At 47.0% G+C, this 25,690-nt stretch overlaps 1 protein-coding gene and 1 pseudogene across 11 annotated transcripts in view; one reads left to right on the top strand and one right to left on the bottom strand.

Moving 5' to 3' along the window:
• The first annotated feature begins 974 nt into the window (after window positions 1–974).
• LOC451932 (eukaryotic initiation factor 4A-I-like) lies at window positions 975–2,387 on the top strand (annotated as a pseudogene).
• Window positions 2,388–5,402: 3,015 nt separating this feature from the next.
• The window catches only part of CSAD (cysteine sulfinic acid decarboxylase), a 25,848-nt gene continuing 5,560 nt past the window's right edge, over window positions 5,403–25,690 (bottom strand). For 3 of the 11 annotated variants that reach the window (XM_009425334.5, XM_063785607.1, XM_009425336.3), the window contains exons 2-15: window positions 21,046–21,177; window positions 20,225–20,351; window positions 20,049–20,139; window positions 19,585–19,691; window positions 19,029–19,144; window positions 18,128–18,207; window positions 17,777–17,831; window positions 9,014–9,130; window positions 8,868–8,932; window positions 8,504–8,585; window positions 7,859–8,058; window positions 7,626–7,677; window positions 7,362–7,451; window positions 5,403–6,423 (exon numbers count right to left, since the gene is read on the bottom strand). In XM_009425334.5, coding sequence (XP_009423609.1) covers window positions 6,250–6,423; window positions 7,362–7,451; window positions 7,626–7,677; window positions 7,859–8,058; window positions 8,504–8,585; window positions 8,868–8,932; window positions 9,014–9,130; window positions 17,777–17,831; window positions 18,128–18,207; window positions 19,029–19,144; window positions 19,585–19,691; window positions 20,049–20,139; window positions 20,225–20,351; window positions 21,046–21,177 — 1,488 coding nt within the window. In that variant the 3' untranslated portion in view covers window positions 5,403–6,249. Of the gene's footprint in view, window positions 6,424–7,361; window positions 7,452–7,625; window positions 7,678–7,858; window positions 8,059–8,503; window positions 8,586–8,867; window positions 8,933–9,013; window positions 9,131–17,776; window positions 17,832–18,127; window positions 18,208–19,028; window positions 19,145–19,584; window positions 19,692–20,048; window positions 20,140–20,224; window positions 20,352–21,045; window positions 21,178–21,428; window positions 23,187–25,690 lie in introns of those variants that run through there. The other 8 variants (XM_063785608.1, XM_054664217.1, XM_054664215.2 and 5 more) reach the window with 6 other exon arrangements.

The raw sequence follows: 25,690 nt of genomic DNA, 5'->3' as shown, positions 1-25,690 counted from the left end.
TAGCCTGTACCATGATTTTTTTTTTTTTTTTTTGAGACGGAGTCTCACTCTGTCGCCCAGGCTGGAGTGCAGTGGCATGATCTCAGCTCACTGCAACCTCCGCTTCCAGGGTTCAAGTGATTCTCCTGCCTCAGCCTCCCAAGTAGCTGGGATTACAGGCATGCACCACCACACCTGTCTAAACATGTACCATGATTATTTAAGAGAATATTCTTGTTGTTGAGAAATATGCATTACAGTATTAAGAGATAAAGGGTCATAATATATGCACTGACTCTCACATGATTCAGAAAAAAATGAGTATAATGCATTTAGAGAGAGAATGACAAAGCAAATTTGTCAAAATGTGAGAAATGGATAAATCTGGGTAAAGAATATATAGGAGGTCTCGGTAACTAAGAATAATGACAAGAATGCAACTTTTCTATAAGTTTGAAATTATTTCAGAATAAAAAGGTTTTGACTATAGTCCTCTGCTGTACCAGCTGAGTTATTGAAGGATGCTATAAAAAAGGTTTTTAAAAGGCACATAAACAGAAGAGAAACAGTCAAATGAGGACTAGGGTGTATAAGGACAGTTCCAAGTGGCCAGTTGAATTCTGACTTTAGCTTGTTCTCTTTTATCTACTTTTTTTTTTTTTTAGGCAGAGTTTCGCACTTGTTGCCCAGACTGGGGTGCAATGGCACGATCTCGGCTCACCACGACCTCCACTTCCCAGGTTCAAGCGATTCTCCTACCTTAGCCTCCCGAGTAGCTGGGATTTATCTACTTTCTTAAAAGGGCTCTTACTCTCAACCTCAGAGAGCTGCTATGACATCATAGGTACCCCATCCAGCTTCTGACCTTCCCAGGTCCCGGCCTTCCTCCCTGTGAAGGGCAACATCTTCCTTCCCCAGTCAAGGGGAGGCTGGTGCCTGGATCCTAGAGACTAGGATACTTTGATTCCTTTGCTCTTACCGAAACCAAAACCAAATGACAACAAAAAACTATTCTAGAGTTTCTAAGGATCATGTCTGCAAGCCAGGATTCCTGATCCAGAGACAATGGCCCCGATGGGATGGAGCCCGAAGGCGTCATTGAGAGTAACTGGAATGAGATCGTTGACAGCTCTGATGACATGAACCTCTCGGAGTCCCTTCTCCGTGGCATCTACGCCTATGGTTTAGAGAAGCCGTCTGCCATCCAGCAGCGAGCCATTCTACCTTGTATCAAGGGTTATCATGTGATCGCTCAAGCCCAATCTGGGGCTGGGAAAATGGCCACATTTGCCATATTGATTCTGCAGCAGATTGAATTAGATCTAAAAGCCACCCAGGCCTTGCTCCTAGCACCCACTCAAGAATTGGCTCAGCAGATACAGAAGGTGGTCATGGCACTAGGAGACTACATGGGTGCCTCCTGTCATGCCTGTATCGGGGGCACCAACATGCGTGCTGAGGTGCAGAAACTGCAGACGAAGCTCCTCACATCATTGTGGGTACCCCTGGCCATGTGTTTGATATGCTTAATGGGAGATACCTGTCTCCTAAATACATCAAGATGTTTGTAATGGACGAAGCTGACAAAATGTTAAGCCGTGGATTCAAGGACCAGATCTATGACATATTCCAAAAGCTCAACAGCAACACCCAGGTAGTTTTGCTGTCAGCTGCGATGCCTTCTGATGTGCTTGAGGTGACCAAGAAGTTCATGAGGGACCTCATTCGGATTCTTGTCACGAAGGAAGAGTTGACCTTGGAGGGTATCCGCCAATTCTACATCAATTTGGAACGAGAGGAGTGGAAGCTGGACACACTATGTGACTTGTATGAAACCCTGACCATCACCCCAGGCAGTCACCTTCATCAACACCCGGAGGAAGGTGGACTGGCTCACCGAGAAGATGCATGCTCGAGATTTCACTGTCTTCACCATGCGTGGAGATATGGACCAAAACGAATGAGATGTGATCATGAGGGAGTTTCGTTATGGCTCTAGCAGAGTTTTGATTACCACTGACCTGCTGGCCAGAGGCATTGATGTGCAACAGGTTTCTTTAGTCACCAACTATGACGTTCCCACCAACAGGGAAAACTATATCCATAGAATCGGTCGAGGTGGGCGGTTTGGCCGTAAAGGTGTGGCTATTAACGTGGTGACAGAAGAAGACAAGAGGACTCTTCGAGACATCGAGATCTTCTACAACTCCTCCATTGAGGAAATGCCCCTCAATGTTGCTGACCTCATCTGAGGGGCTGTCCTGCCACCCAGCCCCAGCCAGGGCTCTATCTCGGGGGGCTGAGGAGCAGCAGGAGTGGGGAGGGAAGGGAGCCAAGGGATGGACATCTTGTCATTTTTTTCTTTGAATAAATGTCACTTTTTGAGGCAAAAACAAAACAAAACAAAACACTCTAACATTGCAACCCACTCAGGCGTTTCCAATGCCTTTATTTTCCTATTTGAGGGAAATATCATTTCCCCAGGCCAAGGGCAAGATGGGTGACTAAACCTGGAAATGGCCTCAACCTTCCTGCAAGTAGTAGATCCACAGCACATGGTTAATAATTTATGCTATTAAGGTTAGGCTACTAAGGCTATTAAGGTGTACGGTCCTAACGGACACACCTATGAATTAGATATACCTGTCAACAGAAGCCGGTCAGATCCATGGTTAAGAACCAGAATAAGATGGTCTGAGTTTAGTTTCTGACTCCACCACTTAGAAGTTGTGTGACTGGCTGGGTGTGGCGGCTCTGCCTAGAATCCTGGCCCTTTGGAAGGTTGAGGCTGGAAGGTTGCTTTGAGCCCAGGAGTTTGAGACCAGCCTGGGCAACATAGCCAGACCCTGTCTCTATTTTATGTAGGAGGCTGAGGTAGGCGGATCACGAGGTCAGGAGATCGAGACCATCCTGGCTAACATGGTGAAACCCCGTCTCTACTAAAAATACAAAAAAATTAGCCGGGCGTGGTGGCAGGCGCCTGTAGTCCCAGCTACTCGGGAGGCTGAGGCAGGAGAATGGCGTGAACCCGGGAGGCAGAGCTTGCAGTGAGCCGAGATCGTGCCACTGCACTCCAGCCTGGGCGACAGAGCGAGACTCCAACTCAAAAAAAAAAAAAAAAATGTTGTGTAACTGAGAGAAGGCAACTAGTTCCCGGAGCTCATGAACCATTCACTCAACAAAGTAACCACCTCATAAGCACCAGACACTATTTTGGGAGGTAGCAAAATGTAAGCTCTCTGCTCTCAGAGCTTACATTCCAGTTAGAGACAGAAACTTTAAAAATAAATAATTAAAATATAGCATATACTATTATTGAATCCAGAGATTCTGAGGCTGAATTTTGGGAAAGGAGGAAAATAAACATCAGTTTTCTAAAGTTAAAAGGAAAAAAAAAAAACCAGGTGATTAACTGATTTTATGTTCTGTTCTTCTGGCCTTCTCTTTAAAATATTTCTCAAATGGAGATTATTCAAGGAATTTGAAGATTTTATTTTTGTTTTTGCTTTCTGGCTTTGAGTTGAAAAGAAGCTTTTTTTTTTCTATATTTGAGACATTTTGCAAATACACAGAATCCTTTAAGAGTAGAGTTTGGAGTTTACATTGAAGGTCTCAAAAATTCTATTATTAGGGGAAATTAAAATACCATTCATAATGAGAATCACAATTTTATAGGGGAATTACTAGTAATTTATGAAAGGCTTTTTTTCTCCAAATGGTCAAAAGAATTGTGTCGGAAATTTGGATGTTCTTTTGCTATGGTTCGTACAGTCTGTATTTGCCTCTTCAAATAACTTTGGATGACTTTTACATGGCCACATTACTGTTTCCATAAATGATATTTTTAGGAACTGGAAATAACAGAAAGTTCTGGTAGACTTGCCACTTGTCCTTAATAACTTGTGTAGCTAAATATCTCTTTCCCAAAAAGTGAGTGAGAAGCAATACCAGCTAGGATTTTAAATGATAAATGGATGGGCTGGGCGCGGTGGCTCACACCAGTAATACCAGTACTTTGGGAGGCCGAGGCGGGTGGATCACTTGAGGTCAGGAGTTCGAGACCAGCCTGGCCAACATGGTGAAACCCCATTTCTACTAAAAATACAAAAAATTAGTCGGGTGTGGTAGCATGCACCTGTAATCCCAGCTACTTGGGAGGCTGAGGCAGGAGACTCACTTGAACCTGGAAGGCGGAGGTTGCAGTGAGCGGAAATCACGCCATTGCACTCCAGCTTGGGCAACAAGAGCGAAACTCCATCTCAAAAAAAAAAAGTTAAATGATGTTTTTATGTAAGACAGTAAGAAAACCACAGGACATACAGTGGTTTGGTTGCTGGTTAGTTGTCTTTATTGTTAACTTTTCTATTGTTTAAATTTCAGAAGAAAAATCTTTGTGTGCATGTTAAGATTTTTCAAGATTGATAATTACATAAGGCTCTGGTCTCAAGATCCAATCAGTACCCATTTTGTTTCAATGTCACCAAAGTAAAATTGATTATAGGGTGACTCTGCTTTTTTCTTTTTTATATATATACGTATTTTTTTAATTATACTTAAAGTTCTAGGGTGCATGTGCACAACGTGCAGGTTTGTTGCATATGTATACATGTGCCATGTTGGTGTGCTGCACCCATTAACTCGTCATTTACATTAGGTATATCAACTCTGCTTTTTTCTCTCCCATTAAAGGTTTTTGGGGAAAAAAAACATTGTTCCTCTCTTACACATGCTTTTTTATTTTACCTTTTTGAGACAAATTCTCACGCTGTTACTCAGGCTGGAGTGCTGATGCAATCACAGCTCACTGCAGCCTCAACCTCCTGGGCCCAAGCAATCTTACCACCTCCTCTGAGACAGCTGAGACCACAGGTGTGCACCATCATGTCTGGCTAATTTTTAAAATTTTTTCTTTTTTTAGAGATGGGGTCTTGCTATGTTGCCCAGGCTGGTCTTGAACTCCCAGACTCAAGCGATTCTCCCACATCAGCCTCACAAAGTGCTAGGATTATAGGCATGAGCCACCACACCTGGCCACATCTTGTTTAAAAAAAAAATAAAGATCCTCATTATTTGATTGAATGTTTTGTTTTGCTTCGTTTTTTGAGACAGAGTCTCGCTCTGTCGCCCAGGCTAAGGTGCAATGGCGTGATCTCAGCTCACTGCAAGCTCCGCTTCCTGGGTTCAAGCGATTCTCCCACCTTAACCTTCCGAGTAGCTGGGATTACAGGCGCCCGCCATCATGCCTGGCTAATTTTTGTATTTTTAGTAGAGACGGAGTTTCACCATGTTGGCCAGGCTGGTCTCGAACTCCTGACCTCAGGTGATCCACCCGCCTCGGCCTCCCAAAGTGCTGGGATTACAGGCGTGAGCCACCGTGCTCGGCCGGTTGAATGTTAATAAATTTTTAAAACATACCAAAAGAATGCAGTTGAAATTTTAACTTTATTATTTTCCTATTACAAAAGCAACACATATTCATTACATAATAAAAGGGAGGGAGCTCAAAAGATATAAAGAAGTCTATGTTTTTTTTCTTTTTTTGTTTTTTTAAAGGAGTCTGTTTTAAATTGCCTATTATCCTATTCCAGGGAAAACTATTAACATTTTGCCATATTTCATTTTATCAGTCTTTTCCTATGTATTTTTGAACACAGCTCAAATATTACTCTATATAAAGACTTGTATTCAGCTTTTTCAACATAAATTACATTAAAGTTATTTTTATGTCAATAAAAATTATCTTTGTAAACATAATTTTAATGGCAAAATAACATTTCATCATATAGACATACTGTAATTTATTTAAACACTCTCCTAAAATCAAATATTTAGTTAGGAGAAAGTTAGTAGGTCAAAGCATATAAACATTGCGCAGGTCACTGTGGCCTAAAAAGGCTGTTCTTTTTTATTTTTTTTGGAACAGAGTCTCGTACTGTTGCCCAGCCTGGAGTGCAGGGGTGCAATCTCGGCTCACTGCAACCTCTGCCCCCTGCGTTCAAGCAATTCTGCCCCAACCTCCTGAGTAGCTGGGTTTACAGGCACAGGCCACCATGCTCGGCTAATTTTTGTATTTTTAGTAGAGACAGGGTTTCACCTTATTGGCCAGGCTGGTCTCGAACTCCTGACCTCAAGTGATCCACCCGCCTCGGCCTCCCAAAGTGCTGGGATTACAGGCGTGAGCCACTGCACCCGGCCTCAAAGGCTGGGAGGGAATGCAGTGACTCTGCGGGTGAGGGGTGGTATCAAGGCCGGCAGCAAGACAGAGAAGGCTCACAGGTCCTGGCCTAGCCGCTCCAGCTCGTTGAGGAGGAAGTCCATATCAGCACAGGTCAGTGCAGAGTTGGCCACAACCACACGGAAGAAGTTGCCCCGGGTCCCGTGGGGCTGGTAGCCAATCATCATGGAGCCCTCCTTCACCATGCGCTCCTTGAGCACGGGGGCCACCTGTGGGAGGGTGGAGAGGGATTCCAGCTGCAGCCTGGGTCGGCTGACAGGTAGGCTGGCTTCTTGTCCTGCCAGGCTTCCAGAGGTGCTTTTCCTTCCCACCCAGCCACCTTCTGGGTGTAGCACACATTGCTCAGACCTTGACCTTGGCCTCAGTTTACCTTTCTGTCATATCTAACCTGCTTGGCCTTCTCTATCTTCTGCTTTTCTCCCCATTTCTCCTGTCTCCAAGAAATCTGTCCTGTGGGACATTTTCTGCCAAATCTTGACTTTCTCTTGATTCCTAAGACTGCTTTAGTCTAACTTCAAGCCTTGGTCATCTAAGCCTTAGTCAACACCTTCTTCTCCCCTCTCTTAATTCCTGTAATATTTTTGATAATATTAATCTGTGCCCTGTGATCTAGCAAGTAATTTACAACACTGCCTTGAACACATTGCTTCCAAGTAGGTAACTCTTGCCTTATAATAACAACTCCATAAGGGCAAGAACATTTGTCCTTTCAGATCATCTGCAGCACCTAGTACCACTCTATCTTTAGGGACCAGGATATAACACAGCTCCTCGCCTCCAGATGGCACTTCTAGACTGGCTTTCTCAGGTTGCTGTGTCCCCAGCACGGGTAATAAGGCTTTTCCATGATCTTTCTGCCTCATATCTGTCCTGGGCCTGAGTTCCCAGCCCAATTGCCAGCACAAGGCTCTGTGTACTACACATTGGTAACTTCTCTGACTTCTCCTGTAACACACGTCGCTGCTTCTTACTTCCCAGAAACATACCTTCCTCCCCATCCCCACCCCTACCGAAAAGAGAGCGTCCACGCCTCAGAGCAAGAGACCAGCAAGGGGACCTGCCATGCCACTCCCAGCCAACAGGGGGCAGAAGCACATCAGTTGCATCAGCTCCCTAACGGGTAAGGAGAGCAGCACAGCACGCCTACCTTTGACAGCCTTTCGTGGTAATCTGGACTCTCCTGCTTCCCTCGCAGGCTGGGGGGTACGAACCAGAAACACACATTGACAAACTCAGGCTGAGAGGAATGAGAAAGAGGAAGGTGTGAGCTGAGAAAGGGGGACCGTTTTCCCTCTCCCTGCCCCTTTCCCCTCTCCCTGCCCTTTTCCCTCCACTAGGGCTTTAGTTGGGGCTTGGGGGCTGCAAAAGAGCTAGGCTGGGGCAGGGGCCACAAAATAGAAAGGGGTCCTACCTCCATGACTAGCTCAAACCCTTCCCGCTTCTTCATTTCCTCCACCAGGTACCTGTGAACAGAGAGTGAGAAACCATAGGCGGGGAGGAAAAGCAGAGATCCAGACAGAAGAGGCCCACGTAGAATGAGCCACAGAGAGACCGAGAGAAAAGTAATCCCGGGAGCAGGAAAGAGAGAGGGGCATGGACCCAGGAGAGGGGAACGGGGACGACCCCCCACCTCCTCCCGCCTACCGGGCAAGGACAAAGGCCTGGTCGATGCGCCGCTCCAGCCCCTGATCGCCCTGTGCCTTCCACATGAGCCACAGCTTCAGACAGTCCACACGGCGGCCACACTGCACCACCTTGTCTCCTGTGTCCAGAGCCACATCGTAGAACTTGTCCTGCTGGAAAAGGTAGCTGGCCTGGGACCCATGGCAGCGCTTGAGCAGGTTCTGTGTGGGGGTGAGGAGATTGTCAGACCCTACCCTCTCCACCGAGGCTTTCCTCCAGGGCTGCACTGTGGGGGTCTTAGCTCAGGATACCCTCTTCTTTCCCTGGAGCCAGATGGCACTGCTGGGACGGCTGCCTGCTGGCTCCAACCCCTTTCTTTGGGTTTCCTCCCAATACCCAGGGTTCTTCCCAAACTCTGATGGCAACCTCAAGCTAGAAACTCCAGGATACCTCTGACTCCAACTTCAAGCTGGAAACTTTTCCCTTTTAAGAGAGGCCCCTGGGGGAGTGAAGGAGCCTAATACAGGTTAGGGTGGTAGCTGAGATGCAGCTTCAGAAGGGATGGTAAAGAGAATAGAGAAAGGCCTGAACTTTATCTAAGGTGGGATAGAGAAGGCAGAGCTCCAGAGAGAGGTGGGGCTGGTGCAGGGGCAGGGGCAGACCCACCGAGGTATCCTGGAGAAGAAGTGCAGAGCATTGCAGGCCTGCTGCGAGGAGCTTGTGGGGATTCCAGGCCACAGAGTCAGCCCTGGATGGGGTGGAGCAAAGGCAGGTCAATGGCTCCTCCTCCAGCTGCCCAACCAGAGCCCTTCCTCCTTTTCCAGGTCCCCAGCAAAGGGGCTTTGGTCTCACCCTCACCCCAGCATCAGGAAGAATTGCCATGTCTGACCTCCCAGCTCCAATCAATCCTCTCTCCAGTCCCCCTCCCCTCAGCCTCCTACCCCAGCCATGTTAAACTCCCTAGTCCATGATGATTCTCTGGACCAATGGTTTGAAGGGCGGGATTTGGGAAGAAGGGGACTGTATGCACCTCTGGATCCCATCCAGGAGATGCCTGTGTGTCTGTGACAGCAGGACGCTCCCACCCCAGGCAGCCTGTGGAGCAGGAGGAACAACGTGGGCCTTGGCCTTGGCTCAGCCCACCCCACCGCACCCCCAAGCCGAAGTCCCACTCACATCCACATGCAGCCATAGCCCATGACGCTGGCACACATCAGCAATTGCCTCCAGGGGGTCAAAGGCCCCTAGCACAGTGGTGCCAGAGGTGGCACTGACCAGGAACGGCACAGCACCCTGTTGCCAAAATGTAGAGGGAGAAAGATGTAAAGTCATCTCAAAAGCTACTCAGAGCCTGATGCTGGGCCCAGCTCTAAGCTCTTTGCATGCCTAAAATGGCCCATTTCAACCTCACAACAATGTGTTACTGTCCTTTTTAATGTGCGGCTAGGGACACTAAGATTCAAAGATCCAAGCAGAAGCTGCAGAGATGGACTTCGAACCTAGGTTTTCATTTCCAAAGCTCATACTCTCAAAGAACTTGAATGTTTTACTGGAAGATCCAATGCTATTGAAAAAAATTTGAGTCAGGCATAGTGGCTCACACCTATAATCTCGGCACTTCGGGAGGCCAAGGCAGGATTGCCTGAGGCCAGGAGTTCAAGACCAGCCTGGGCAAAATAGCAAGACCCCATCTCTAAAAAAATTTTTTTGCTTAATTAGCCAAGTGTAGTGGGCATGCCTGTAGTCCCAGCTACTCAGGAGGCTGAGATGGGAGGATTGCTTGAGCCCAGGAGTTTGAGGTTACAATGAGCTATGATTTTGCCACTGCACTCCAGCCTGGGCAACAGAATGAAAGCCTGCCTCAAAAAATATAAACAAATAGGCCAGGCACGGTGGCTCACACCTGTAATCCCAGCACTTTGGGAAGCCAAGGCAGGTGGATCACTTGAGGCCAGGAGTTCAAGACCAGCCTGGCCAACATGGCAAAACCCCGTCTCTATTAAAAAATACAGAAATTATCTGGGTGTGGTGGTGCACGCCTGTAATCCCAGCTAGTTGGGAGGCGGAAGCCGAGGCAGAGGCATGAGAATCGCTTGAACCCGGAAGGCAGAGGTTGCACTGAGCCAAGATCACACCATTGTACTCCAGCCTGGGCAAAAGAGCAAGATTCTGTCTCAAAAATAAATAAATAGGCTGGGTGCGGTGGCTCACACCTGTAATCCCAGCACTTTGGGAGGCCGACGCGGGTGGATCACGAGATCAGGAGTTCAAGACCAGCCTGGCCAAGATGGTGAAACCCTGTCTCTCCTAAAACTACAAAAATTAGCCGGGCACAGTGGCAGGCGCCTGTAATCCCAGCTACTCAGGAGGCTGAGGCAGGAGAATCACTTGAACCTGGGCAGCAGAGGTTGCAGTGAGCCAAGATTGTGCCACTGCACTCCAGCCTGGGTGACAAAGTGAAACTCTGTCTCTAAATAAATAAATAAATTTGAATAGTACAAAAGTTTATGCAGAAATTGAATTAGTAATTTTTAAAACTACTACAGCTGGATGTGGTAGCTCATGCCTGTAATCCCAGCACTTTGGGAGGCCAAGGCAGGAGAATTGCTTGAGCCTAGGAGTTCAAGACCAGCCTGGGCAACCTAGTGAGACCTCACCTCTTCAAACGAAAAAAAAAAACATAGGCTGGGCATGGTGGCTTATGCCTGGAATCCCAGCACTTTGGGAGGCCGAGGCGGGCGGATCACCTGAGGTCCAGAGTTCGAGACTAGCCTGACCAACATGGAACAACCCTGTCTCTACTAAAAATACATGCCTGTAATCCCAGCTACTCTGGAGGTTGAGGCAGGAGAATGGCTTGAACCCGGGAGGCGGAGGTTGCTGTGAGCCAAGATCACGCCATTGCACTTCAGCCTGGGCAACAAGAGCAAAACTCTGTCTCAAAAAAAAAAAAAAGAAAAAAAATAGACAGGTGTATAGGGGTGCACTCCTATAGTCCCAGCTACCTGGGAGGCTGAGGTGGGAGGATCACTTGAGCCTTGGAGATCAAGGCTGCAGTGAACCATGATTGCACCACTGCTCTACAGCCTGGTCAACAGAGTGAGGCCCTGTCTCCAAAAACAAACAAAAAAAATCTACCACAGTGGGAGTCTGAGGCAGGAGGATCACTTGAGCCCAGGTGGTCAAGGCTGCAGTGAGCCCTGATCGTGCCACTGCACTCCAGCCTCAGCAACAGAGCAAGACCCTGTCTCAATTTTTTTTAAGTTAAAAAGAAAAGAAAAGCCCAGGCAGAGATGGCTTTGCTGATGAATTCCATCAAACATTTAATGAAAAATTGGTAACAGATCACAAACTCTTCCAAAAGACAGAATATACAAAAATCAATTGTATCCCTATACACATTAGCAATGAACAATCTAAAAATGAAATTAAGAAAACAATTTCATTTACAAAAACACCAAAAAAGAATAAAATACTTAATCTATTTAACAAAAGAAGTATAAAGCATATACTCTGAAAACTACAAAACACTGTGGAAATTAAAGACCTAAATAAATGAAAATATGTTTCATGTTGATGAATGAACACAATTCCTATCAAAATCCCAGTTGCCCTCTTTGCAGAAATGGACAAGCTGATCTTAAATTCATATGGAAATTCAAGAAACCTAGACTAGCGAAAAACAATCTTGAAGAAAAGAACAAAGTTGGAGGACTCACACATCCTGATTTCAAAACATACTACAAAGCTACAGCTGAATCAAGACAATGTAGTCTACAGGATAGACATGTAGATCAGTGGAACAGAACTGAGAACCCAGAAATAACCCTCACATTTACAGTCAAGTGATTTACAACAAGGATGCCAAGACAATTTATTGAAGAAAGAATTGTCTTTTCAACAAATGGTGTTGGAACAACTGGATATCCACATGCAAACAATGCAGTTTGAATGCCTTTCTCACATCACACCCTCAAATTAATTCATATTGGATCACAGGCCTAAATCCCAGGGCTAAAACTATAAAACTCTTAGAAGAAAATATAGGAGTAAATCTTTGTGAGCTTGGATTAGGTTAAATATAACACCAAAAGCAGAAGCAACCAAAGAAAAAACAGATAAATTGGACTTCAAAATTTAAAACCTTTGTACTTCAAAGGACACTATCAAAAAAGTGAAAAGTCCAATAGCAAAGACATGGAATCAACCTAGGTACCCACCAACAGTGGATTAGATTTTTTTTAATGTGGCATATACAAACCATGAAGTATTATGCAGCCATAAAAAAGAATGAAATCATGTCCTTTGCAGCAACATGGATGCAGCTGGAGGCCAGTATCCTAAGTGAGTTAACACAGAAACAGAAAACCAAATACCACATGTTCTCATAAGTGGGAGCTAAATACTGAGTCCACATGGACAGAAAAAAAAGACAGTGGGGACTATAAGAAGCGGGAGGGAGGGGAGAAAAGGTTGAAAACATACCTATTGGGTACTATGCTCACTACCTGGGTGATGGGTTCAATCGTACCCCAAACCTCAGAATCACAAAATATACCCTTATAACAAACCTGCACATGTACTTACTAAAAGTTTCAAAAAAGTGAAAAGTCAACCTAGAGAATGGAAAGAACATATCTGAAAATCATATATCTGATAAGGGACTTGCATCTAGAATATATGAAGAACTCTTACAACTCAGTAATAAAAAGACAACATAATTTTTTTAATGGGCAAAGAATCTGACTAGACTTTTTTTCAATAAAGATATATAAATTGCTAATAAGCACATGAAAAGATGCTCAACCATCACTAATCATTAGGGAAATGCAAATCAAAACTACAATGAGTTACCACCTCACACCTATTAGGATAACTACTATCAAAGTAACAGAAAATGAGGGGATGCGTGGCTCATGCCTGTAATCCCAGTACTGTTGAGAGGCTGAGGTGGGAGAATGGCTTGAGCCTAGGAGTTTTGAGACCAGCCTGGGCAGCACAGCGAAATGGAATTTTGGTAGAGATGTGTCTCTACCAAAAATAATTTTTAAAATTGGCCGAGTGTGGCAGCCTGTGCCTGTGGTCCTAGCTCCTTGGGAGGCTGAGGTGGGAGAATCATTTGAGCCCAGGAGGTCGAGGCTGCAGTGAACCATGATCGCACCACTGCACTCCAGCCTGGGTGACAGAGCAAGACCCTCTCTCAAAAAAAAACAAAACAAAACAGAAAATAACAAGCATTGGCCAGGCGCGGTGGCTCACGCCTGTAATCCCAGCACTTTGGGAGGCCGAGGCGGGTGGATCACAAGGTTGGGAGATCGAGACCATCCTGGCTAACACGGTGAAACCCTGTCTCTACTAAAAATACAAAAAAAAATTAGCTGGGCGTGGTGGCGGGAGCCTGTAGTCCCAGCTACTCGGGAGGCTGAGGCAGGAGAATGGCATGAACCTGGGAGGCGGAGCTTGCAGTGAGCCGAGATCACGACACTGCACTCCAGCCTGGGTGACAGAGCGAGACTCCATCTCAAAAAAAAAAAAAAAGAAAGAAGAAGAAGAAAATAACAAGCGTTGACAAGGATGTGAATAAATTAGAACCCTTGTGCACTGCAGGAATGTAAACTGGTACAGCCACTATAGAAAACAGTATGGCAGTTCCTCAAAAAAATTCAATAGAATTACCATATGCTCCAGCAATTCCACTTCTGAGTATACACCCAAAACACTGAAAGCAGGGTCTCAAAGAGATTCCAAACAGCAACCCAAACAGATAAATGGATAAGCAAAATATGGCATATATGTACAATGAAATAATATTCAGCCTTAAAAAGGAAGAAAATTCTCACATGCTACGACGTGGATGAACCTTGAAGACATTCTGCTAAGTGAAATAAGCCAATCGAAAAAGACAAATACCACCAGGTGCGGTGGCCCATGCCTGTAATCCTAGCACTTTGGGAGGCCAAGGCAGGCAGATCACAAGGTCAGGAGTTTGATACCAGCCTGGCCAACATGGTGAAACCCCGTCTCTGCTAAAAATACAAAAAATTAGCTGGGCATGGTGGTGCACACCTGTAACCCCAGCTACTCAGGAGGCTGAGGCAGGAGAATTGCTTGAACCCAGGAGGTGGAGGTGGCGGTGAGCCGAGATCGCGCCATTGCACTCCAGCCTGGGCTACAAGAGCGAAACTCCATCTCGAGAAAAAAAGAAAAGAAAAGAAAAGAAAAGACAAAGACAAATACTGTGTGATTCCACTTATATAAGTACTTAGAGTAGTCAAAGTCATGGAGACCGAAAGTAGAATGGTGGCTGCCAGGGGCTGGAAGAGGGGGTAATGAGTTGTTGTTTGATGAGTATGGAGTTTCAGTTTTATAAAATGAAAAGAGTTCTGCTGGGTGTGGTGGTTAATGACTGTAATCCCAGCACTTTGAGACACCAAGGTGGGCAGATCACTTAAGGCCAGGAGTTCGAGACCAGCCTGGCCAACATGGCAAAACCCCATCTCTACTAAAAATACAACTAGCCAGGTTTGGTGGCGAGGGGCCTGTAATCCCAGCTACTCAGGAGGCTGAGGCACGAGAATCGCTTAAACCCAGGAGGCAGAGGCTGCAGTGAGCTGAGACTGTGCCACTGCCCTCTAGCCTGGGGGACAGAGTGATACTCTGTCTCAGAAAAACAAAACAAAACAAAACAAAAAAACAAGATGAAAAGAGTTCTGGAGACTGGTTGCAAAACAATGTGAATGTATTTAACACTACTGAACTGTACATGTAAAAATGGTTAAGATGGTAAATTTTATGTTACACACACAAAAAAACAAGTAGATCTGGCAGCAGATTCTCAACAGAGACTCTACTGGCATGTTGGGTGAGTCAGTTCTTGTTCATGTAGAGCTATCCCTGCTCATTACAAAAATGTTTAGGATCCCTCTTTCCCTCTCAATAAACACAGTAATGCCCTCTGGCTAGTGTCACAAAACAAAGCAAAATAAAACAGTTCCACACACTTCAAATGCCCACTTGATGACTAGGAGAGTGGGGGTGGATGGCAGCACCAGCCCCAAGCAAGTATCCATGGATGAGGAAGACTACAGGTGGGGTGGAAACAGTCCAGGCAAAGGAGGGAAGCTGCTCCAACTCCATATCTTCAATTCCAGAAATATCCCGTGGCCTCTGCACATACACAGAATCTTCTTGTCTACCCAAAGGGGCACCACCTAGTTCGTTTCTTTTCTCCCTTCCAGTCTCAGCTCAACCATCCCTTCTGAGGGAAGCCTTCCCTGACTCCTTCACCTCCTGATTAGGTCAATTCTCCTGTATTCTATGCTCAAAGAGCACAATGTACCTCACCTTCATAGCACATATGCAGCATTTTTACATATATTTATGAATGTCAGTCTTCCTTACTGGAATAAAAATTCTATGAAAAACAAAATGGGTGAAGGATCTGAATAGACATTTTTCCAAAGAAGATATACAAATGGCCAATAAGTACATGACAAGATGCTCAATATCATTAGTCATCAGGGAAAATCAAATCAAAACACAGTGAGATCCCACTTCACACCCACTAAGTGGTATAATCAAAAAAAGATATGACAAGTGCTGGTGAGTATGTAGAGCAATTGGAACCCTCATACACTGCTGGTGGGATTGTAAACTGGTGCAGCCACTTTGGAAAACAGTCTGGCAGTTTCTCAAAAGGTTAGATACAGAGTTACCATATGACCCAGCAATTCCACTCCTAGGTATATAACCAAGATAAATGAAAACATATTTTCACACAAAAATCTGTATACAAATGTTCATAGCAGCATTATGCATAAGAGCCCCAAAGTGGAAACAACCCAAATGTCCATCAACTGATGAATGGATAAATAAATGTGGTATATCCATTTAAGGGAATATTATTTGGCCATAAAAGAAGTGAAGGGTTGATACACGCTACAGGTTGGATGAACCTTGAAGACATTATGCTATGTAAAAGAAGCTCATCACAAAAGGCATGCATAATATGATTCCAGAATTCAGAACAGACAAATCTATACAGACACTAAGTAGATTACTGGTTGCCTAGAACTGGGAGCTTTGGGAGAATTACAGAGGGATGGCTAAAGGGTATGGGGTTTCTTTAGGGGGTGATAAAAATGTTCTAATACTGATTGTGATGATGTTTGCACAACTCTGCAAATATGCTAAAACACTAAATAGTACCCTTTAAGTGGGTGAATTATATGTTAGGTGAATTATATGTTATGTGAATTATATATCAATAAAACTATTACCAAAAAAGTTTCTATAATAAAAAGAGAAACATCACTATTCTAATTGCTGCCCTTACTGCTACTCAGAGGTAACATCCATGTATCAATAATATATACTCTTCTAAATAACAAAAATGGGCTCATAGGGCTCATAATGTCCATTCTATACGGCAATTTGCAATAAATATTTAATATATACAGTGGAGATACTTTCATGTTAGTATATATATTCTCACCTATTCTTTTAAATGGCTACCCAGTACTCTAATAATAGTAATAAATAATAATAACAACAATACCAGTAGCTTGTATTTATACAGTGCATCTATGTGCCAGGAACTATTCTAAGTGCTTTACATATACTAATTCATTCAATCCTTACAATAACCCCATGTGGCAAATTCTATACTCTGTCCATTTTACAGAGGAAGGAACTAAGACACATAGATATACCATAATTTATTTTGTCTACTAATGGACATTTAAATTTTTTTAAAAAACATTTATGGCCAGGCATGGTGGCTCACGCCTATAATCCCAGCACTTTGGGAGGCCGAAGCAGGTGGATTGTTTGAGGTCAGGAGTTCAAGACCAGCCTGGCCAACATGGTGAAACCCCATCTCTACTAAAAATACAAAAATTAGCCAGGCGTGTTGATGCACACCTGTAATCCCAGCTACTCAGGAGGCTGAGGCATGAGAATCACTCGAACCCGGGAGGTGGAAGTTGCAGTGAGCCGAGATCGTGCCATTGCACTCTGGCCTGGGTGACACGACGAGACTCTGTCTCAAAAAAGAAAAAAAAAATGGCCGGGTGCAGTGGCTCATGCCTGTAATCCCAGCACTTTGGGAGGCTGAGGCAGGCGGATCGCCTGAGGTCAGGAGTTTGAGACCAGCCTGACCAACATGCAGAAACCCCATCTCTACTAAAAATACAAAATTAGCCAGGTCTGGTGGCACACGCCTATAATCCCAGCTACTTGGGAGGCTAAGGCAGAGGAATCACTTGAACCTGAGAGGCGGAGGTTGCAGTGAGTCGAGATCACGCCATTGCACTCCTGCCTGGGCAACAGGAGTGAAACTCCATCTCAAAAAAAAAAAAAAAAAATTTACATTTATATTTATTTACTTATTATTATTATTTTTGAGATCACACCACTGCACTCCAGCCTGGGTGACTGAGTGAGACTCTGTCTCAAAAACTATTAAAAAATAAAAATAAATAAAATTGTATAGATGGTGCCAAAATGCCCTCCAAGGTGGCTGTAGCAGTTACATACCCCTCGAGGTAGAGGAGAGTGCTAATGTCCCCTCATCCCCACTACTCACAGCCTTCACCAGTGCCTCTCCCCTCCTCAGCCTCTCCCTGCGCAGACCCTCACAGCCCACAGGAACCTTCCACACTACAGCGCAGGCCCCCAGCACCCTCCCTGTGGTGCTGCCTGGGACTCGCTCCCTCACTCAGCCCTGCCTCTCAGAATCCAACCCGGCGTAGGTGTCTGGGCAGAGCCCCAGAAAGCAATGTAGTGTCCTCACCCCCAGGCTCTCCATGGTCACTTCAGCCCACAGGGGAGATGGGCATGGAGACGAGAGGGATGAAGGATGCCTTGAGAAAGGAGAGCCCAAATAACCCTCCAAGACAGTTGGAGGCTATATCACCCCAGCGAGCCTCACTGACTCACCTCAGCCTCGGCCATACCAATCTGCCTCTCCAGATCCTCGGGGACCATTTTCCCTCTGAAAAAGAAAATGCAGAGGGTAGAGCAGGGACAGGTTCTCTGTTGAAGGCAGGGTAAGGTGGGGTTAGCAATGCAGAGACAACAGTGCTAGTTTTTCCCTCAGGGGGTGAAACAGATCTCAGGGCAGAGGTGGGAGACGCTGGCAGGCTCTGGTAGACAGGAACAGCAATTCTACTGAATAGCGAGGGGAGAGAGGTCCACCAGCGGTAAGGGTCTGATGCCAGAGCTTTCTGGCGGCAGGAAGGTACGCTGTGCAAAGCTAGGTCACAGCCATGTGGGCAGAAGGACCTTCACCTCTCATCAGCCTTGACCACTCGGACACTGTCAGTGCCAAGTCCCAGAAACGCAGCTCCCTTCTGGATGGAGTAGTGACACTGCGGGGGAAGGCAGAGGGCAAGTTAGCACAACTTGATGGGGGAGGGGAGAGAAGGTAAAAGTCAAGTGTGAGCTCCATCAAATGGGATCCTGCAGACCCGGGCTTCTCAAATGTCAGCGTGCATACGAATCGCCTGGGTGTCTGGTTAAAATGAAATGCAGGTTCTGGTCCACTAGGTCTGGGGTCTAGGGTGGGGCCCAAGATTCTGCATTTGTTTGGTTTTTTTTTTTGGAGACAAGAGTCTCCCTCTGTCACCCAGGCTGGAGTGCAGTGGTGTCATCTCGGCTCACTGCAACTTCCGCCTCCCAGGTTCAAGCAATTCTCGTGCCTCAGCCTCCTAAGCAGCTGGGACTACAGGTGCCCACCACCATGCCTGGCTAATTTTTTGTATTTTAGTAAAGAGGTGGTTTCACTATGTTTCCCAGGGTGGTATCAAACTCCTGAGCTCAGGCAATCCACCCACCTCAGCCTCTCAAAGTGCTGGGATTACAGGCGTGAGTCACCGTGCCCGGCCAGATTCTGCATTTCTAACAAGCCCCAGGTCATACCAATGCTGCTGGTCCACAGACCACACTCTTGAGTAGGAAGAGTATGGACTGTGTCCACTGCACTCACGGCCCCTCCTCTGCCCCCAAACAGAAGGCAATGTGAACAGGAGCAGTTACTTGACCTCCTTGATTGGAAGGAAGCACATCCGCCTGGGGGCAGGCTGGCCTTGGAGGATGTAGGGAGGGCAGGGAGAAGACCTGGAAGGTCTCTACTTAGCTGGCTGGAGATTAGAATCAGGAGCCCAGGGTTGGGCCTGTGCCTCTTCCCCACCTCCTTCGATGTGAATAGGGCCAGGGGCGGCAGTGTGCGGAGGCCCCTCTGCTTGCAATCCGGGTAGCGCTGATAGCGGGCCAGATTTACAGCATACATGTTGGAGATGGAGCCACCTGTCACAGGGAGGGGGCGGTGGCAAGAGGAAGGAGCAGTGGGTCAAGGCTGGAGCTTGCCTCCCTTCCCTTTCTACCAGAAGAGCTCATCAAAGAAGCAGGTATGACTGGCTCCCAGGCCACAATTCTCAGGATCATACCATCCCAGAATGGATCCAGGATCAGCAGATCCTCTTGACCACACCTCTCCACATCTGGGGCTGCCCCCAAGAGACAGCCCCCGTCTGGAGACAGCAGGAACTAGACCACTGACCCCAGGGAATGGTGACAAACATGAGCATGAAGGGACCAGGCAGCCACCTCCCTGGCCTGGCCTGGGTCCAGCTGGAGAGGAATCAAAGAGGAATCATCCCTCCCTGCCAGACACTAGAGCAAGAGAACGGTGGGGGAGGAGGAACTCATAAAAAGGGCAAAGAAAGGTCCTCCTCCTTCTCACAAACCAGGGCAGAAGATTCCGTCCCCAGAGCTCCAGCCCACCAGGGCCCGCAGTTTCCTCAGCACCTCCTCTTCCATGAGCACAAACACGGGGGCGATTTCATATGTGTACCTGCCAGGAGAGAGAACGACGAGAAAGGAGAGATGGGGAGGGACTGCCCAGACAGGCCCTTAAACTGCACAGGAGTCACAAAAAGGAGGCGGTGAAGAGTGAGCAAAGCAACAGTCCAAGGAGAAGAACGAGTTGGTGACAGAACCAGGGAAGCAAGAAAGAGAAAACAGGGGTCAGGAGGCCTGAGAAAGTTTGGAGAAAGTGGGTCCAAAGGATATGAGGAAAAACTCTCTGCCGACAGGGATTCCCAGAAGCAGTAGTGAGAGGGCAGAACCATTCTCCTCCCCTACCCCTCAGGCACCTCTCTAGCAAACCTAAATCCTTTGTGGGATGGTAGAGGGGCCTTGGGATGCTCACTGGCTGGTGTTGAGGCTCTCAGTGATAATGCGCCCGGCCAGAGCATGGGGATCCAACCCAGAGAAGAGCTGGTTGAAGAACCGAGGGTGACCTGGAGAAGGAGAGTAAGCCAGGGAGCTCAGAGTAGAGCTCAGGACAAACTCCCAAGTCTCCTCCTCACAGAAGCCAGGGCCCACCAGTCTTGACACTGTAGCGAATCACAGCCCGACACCGCTCCAGGATCTGCTCCTGTGACTCGCCCTGGCTCCGCAGCTCCAAATCCAGCAGCTGCTTCAGCTCCTCAGGCTCCTTCCACTCACAGACCTAGGAAGAGAGCCGGGGATGCTGGGGGCCTGGGATGCCTGTGGACTGGCTGTCAAACCACACCTCCACAGACACGAGACACGGCCAACCTGCACTAAAAACAACTTCGGGATATTTCCAAAGCAAAACTCTGAAAATGAACAAGAGTAGTGAACACAGTAAGACCCAGAATGTAAATCCCTGAGGTACCCAGGGGGACAGGGATGAATTCTGGGGAGAAATCTTATAAAGTAGGAAAGTTCTGAGCCAGATTTGGAAAGAGAAAGAGAAGGCTTGGGCCGGGCGTGGTAGCTCACGCCTGTAACCTCAGCACTTTGGGAGGCCGAGGCAGGCAGATTACTTGAGGTCAGGAGTTCGAGAGCAGCCTGGCTAACATGGTGAAACCCCGTCTCTACTAAAAATACAAAAATTAGCCGGGCGTGGTGGCACATGCCTGTAATCCCAGCTACTCGGGAGGCTGAGGCAGGAGAGCTGCTTGAGCCCGGGAGACGGAGGTTGCAGTGAGCCAAGATTGTGCCACTGCACTCCAGCCTGGCCGATAGAGCGAGACTCTGTCAAGAAAGAAAGGAAGAAAGGAAAAAAGGAAGGAAGAAAGAAGGAAGGAAGGGGGGGGAGAAAGAAAAGAAAGGAAAAAAGAAAAGAGAAAAGAAAAGAAAGCAAGCTTGATGGGAAGGAGGAGGAGGAAAGGACTCACCTTCTGGGAGACACTGGTTCCTTTCTGAATGGCCTCATCCACAACAACCCCAAACACGGCCCGGAGCAAGGCTTCCACAGCCACTGGGTCCCCAGCAAGGGAGGGGAGTGCTTCTGAGTCAGCCATCAGGATCTGTGGCAGAGCAGAGTCATTCCCTACTCAGCCTGTCAACCCTTCCCGGACCTACCCAGCAGGCGCCTCCTCTCCCAAACGGGCCTGAGGCCCAAACCCTGCAGCTCAGTCTCGGCCTCCAGTGCACAGACAAGGGCAAGTGAGAGTGCCCAGGGAGAAAACCAGTGGGAACAGGTGGGAGAGAAAAGGCAGTCAGTGCTGAGCAAGTGGACTCTAGTGGCCATTTCCACCTAAGGCAGAGACAAGCTTACCTCTCTGCTCAGGAGAGCCAGAGGCAGGGTGCACAGGTAGCTCCTCAGGACAGCAGGACCAAGATGGCAGAGGAAGTGGGGTGAAAACAGCAGTCACATGGCCATGACATAATTCTCATGACCTTTGCCCTAAAGAGAACTTTGACAGATTTGAGATAGGGACAACAGGGTGAGGCGAAGCTCCCTGAATAATCATTAGCTGACAGAAGATAGGAAATGAGATGAAAGGCAAAACCCGTGCTGCATTAACCCCAGGGTGGCGAGAACCAGAGGGCCAGCGCAGAAGAGGGGACCCGCACTGTGCATCCCAGGTCCCAGCATGGGGGTGTCTGGAGGGCAGACAAGGGTCTGAGAAACTGCCACAGGTGACCTTGGAGACCAAGGGGGAGGGAGTCTCGCTTTTAGATGGAGTCTCGCTCTGTTACCCAGGCTGGAATGCAGTGGCACAATCTTGGCTCACTGCAACTTCTGCCTCCTAGGTTCAAGCGATTCTCCTGCCTCAGCCTCCCGAGTAGCTGGGACTACAGGCGTATGCCACCACACCAGACTAATTTTTGTATTTGTAGTAGAGACAGGGTTTCGCCATGTTGGTCAGGCTGGTCTCGAACTCCTGACCTCAGGTGATCCACCTGCCTCAGCCTCCCAAAGTGCTGGGATTACAGGCGTGAGCCACCACGCTGGCTGACATAAAATCCTTTAGGCAAGCCTCAGAGGCCAATCTCTTTTGCATCCCAACCTCCAGTCTTTTCAGAACTGCCCTGCTTTCTAAAGCCCTCTCCTAGAGCAGGAAGGAAAGGGGTTATATTGAGGAAGCATTTGCTAAACAAGCGCGATCCTGTGCCTTCCGGGCTCGGAGTCTTGTTTGTAGTGAGCACCAACTGTGTTCGCCACATGGTGCTGAGGACTGAGAACGCCCCCTCACCCCACTGGGAGGACACAGACACATGTGCAACAGTTACAGACCAGGGCATGGCTGGATGCCAATCCTAGGTCTCCTCAGAATTCAGGAAAGAAGGAGATGGATGGAGGCTGAAGGCTGAGAAAGACCTGCAGTGGGACTGCAGCTGAATCCTAAAAGAGGGCAGGAGAAATGCAATGGGTGACTGGGAGGAAGAGAGGCATTCAGGGGTAAGAAGAGGAAAGCCTTGAGCTTACAGCAGGAATGAACAGGGCCTGTCCTGAGGTCAGTAGCAACACCGGGCTGGCGGGAGCATGGGAGTGAAGGCAGGGTGGGCAGAGCTTTGTGAGCACATAAGGAGTCATGAGTGCCAGCCAGGCCAAGGAATTGACATTTTATCCTGCAGAAAATGGGAAGTCACTGAAAGATTGTGTGGCAAGGAATAATGTAGTGCAATGGATGCTCTCAGAAGACCAATTTATAGCAGTAGGATGCAGAAGAATTAACAGGCTCTTGCAGTAAATAAGGCAAAAGGCAATCCACACTTGAATAAGAATGATGTTGGTAGGAAAAGACAGAGAGAACAATCTCTGCAGGCGTGCTCATTCCCTGGATTGTGCTGAATTCAACACTTAGGGGAGCTACGTTGCAGGAGAAGGAAGACTCAAAGATGACCCTGGGATTTCAAGCCTGGGAGACTAGAAAAATAATGGCACCCCTCAAAGAAACAGGGATGCAGAAAGGGGAAACTGGATAGAAATAAAGTGGTTATTGCTTGGAAATACTCATCTGAGTGGAGGTCTTCTGGGACTACAGATACTCCTATGGGAGGGGGTCAGGCCCACAGCTCTGATGAGATGCTAGAATGGAAAGCAGGTTTGAGAGTCAGGGTATAGCTGAAGCCTTGTGATGGGCTCCATTCCCTAAAGGAGAGAGCATTCGGAGAGATGGATGGGAGGAGGGAGCAAACACCAAGGCCTGGGGGACCCCCCAGATGACAGGGCAAGAAGATCAAGAAAATCTGGAAAGGGAGCAACCATCCTCAAAATGGGATGGTCTAATATAATCCACTGCCAACAGTCACTAGACCTCACACCACAGTCATGCACCACTTAACGACGTTTCAGTCAACAAGGCTGCAGTGAGCTAAGATCACACCACTGCACTCCAGCCTGGGCAACCGAGCGAGACTCTGTCTCAAAAAATAAATAAATATTAAAAAATAAAGTGTACAATTAAGTGTTTTTTTCATAAATTCACAAAGTTGTTGCAACCATCATCACTATCTAACGCCAGAACATTTTCATCACCGAAAAAAAAACCTCAGTAGCAGTCATTTCCCATTCTCCCCTTCCCCGACCCCTGGCAACTACTAATCTACATTGTTTCTGTAGATTTGTCTAGTCTGGCCATTTCATGTAAAACGGGTCATACAGGCCAGGCGCGGTGGGTCACGCCTGTAATCCCAGCACTTTGGGAGGCCGAGGCGGGCGGATCACGAGGTCAGGAGATCGAGACCATCCTGGCTAACACGGTGAAACCCCATCTCTACTAAAAATACAAAAAATTAGCCGGGTGTGGTGGCGGGCTCCTGTAGTCCCAGCTACTCTGGAGGCTGAGGCAGGAGAATGGCATGAACCCGGGAGGCAGAGCTTGCAGTGAGCAGAGATCACGCCACTGCACCCCAGCCTAGGCGACAGAGCGAGACTCCATCTCAAAAAAAAAAGAAAAAAAGAAAATACTGAAAAAGAAGGAAAAAGACTTCAAAATATTCATTTGTGGCTATTTCTGGGTGTTGTTATTATGGATGATTTTTAAGTTTCTTATTTATACACATCTATATTTTTATAACTTTATACAATCATTTCACATTGCTTATGGAATTAAAATAACGGTTCTTTTTAAACAATATAAAAATTGTCCGCGTGTGGTGGCTCACACCTGTAATCCCAGCACTTTGGGATGCTGAGGTGGGTGGATCACCTGAGGTCAGGGGTTTGAGACCAGCCTGGCCAACATGGCGAGACCCCATTTCTACTAAAAATACACAATTAGCCGGGCGTGGTGGCGGGTGCCTGTAATCCCAGCTACTCAGGAGGCTGAGGCAGGATCCACCTGAACCTGTGAGGCGGAGGTTGCAGTGAGCCAAGATGGTACCACTGCACTCCAGCCTGGGCGACAGAGTGGGACTCCATTTCAAATATATATATATATATACACACATATATGGAGGAATTAAGGGGGTACAAGAATTCTAAAATATACAAATCATCAGGCTCAAGGAATGTCCCTTGCACATCATGTGGTTTCCCAACTCCTCAATCCACTGTTATCAAAGGTCTAATGGAAGGCAAAGGGAGCCACACACTGCTCATCTGTATTACGCAACCCCTCAACCCCCGCTGGCTCTCAGGGAAGGGAATGGGTTCAGTTTGTTCAGCAAACATTGACTGAGTGTTGTCTACTTCTGAGCGCCTGGCTGGCATTACCCTAGGTGCTGCATCTGCCTTGTGGGCTCCAGCTAACAGGCTGGCAAGAGAGACCTGCATGTAAAATAAAGGTAAATTGCCACAAGAGGGAGTTGAGAGGTCACCATGGAAAGGCAGGAAAGTTCAACTGGCCCAGGACAGGCTTCAAGGACAAAACACTAAGGCTCTCCTTAAGGCAATAGAGAGCTGGTGCAGGAAAAGACTCAGCAGGAGTCATTGCAATGCTATTTGAATAAGTGATGGAGTGGGCCTGAGGGAAGAGGGAGTTAGGGAAGGTCACACAGGAGGAGGCCTGCCTGGGGACAAAGGGATCTAGGCAATTGTCTCCTGAAGCGCTCTCAGCCAGGTTTATGGTTAGAAAGCTAAAGTACTCTGTGCTATCTCCCAATCAACAAACCCCAGTGGCTCCACACCCACATTAATAAAGGCACAAACTCTCCTATGTATACAATCTTTACTCTGCTTCTAGACTGTACTCTCCTGGGTGGAGAGAACTAAGTCTTTTCCTTCATTAAGTAAACTAATAGAAAACAGGGACCCCTCAAATGTTAGTTTCCATCTTCTTGATTATCCTCTCCCCTCCCCCAGGGACTTGCACAGAGGCATTACATAAACATTTGTTAAATCAATCAATGATTTGCAGGTACTGGAAAAAATGCTGCATTCTACTTACATTTGATTTGCATCAACCAAGAATCTGTAGTAATGATAATAGATTTGCAAAGGGTGTTTTTCCTTCTCATTTATTATCTTATTTGACCTTCACAATAGTATTAGAAATTAGCCTAAATAGGTATTTATTCATTCTTGTTTTCAAGATGAGGATTCTTAGCTGAAAGAAGGTGAACTAATTGTCCAAAATTACAAAGGTGACA

Source organism: Pan troglodytes, chromosome 10 (assembly GCF_028858775.2).
Source record: "Pan troglodytes isolate AG18354 chromosome 10, NHGRI_mPanTro3-v2.0_pri, whole genome shotgun sequence".
In the NCBI taxonomy this organism is placed as follows: domain Eukaryota; kingdom Metazoa; phylum Chordata; class Mammalia; order Primates; family Hominidae; genus Pan; species Pan troglodytes.
This window is presented reverse-complemented; position numbering and strand designations above follow the sequence as displayed.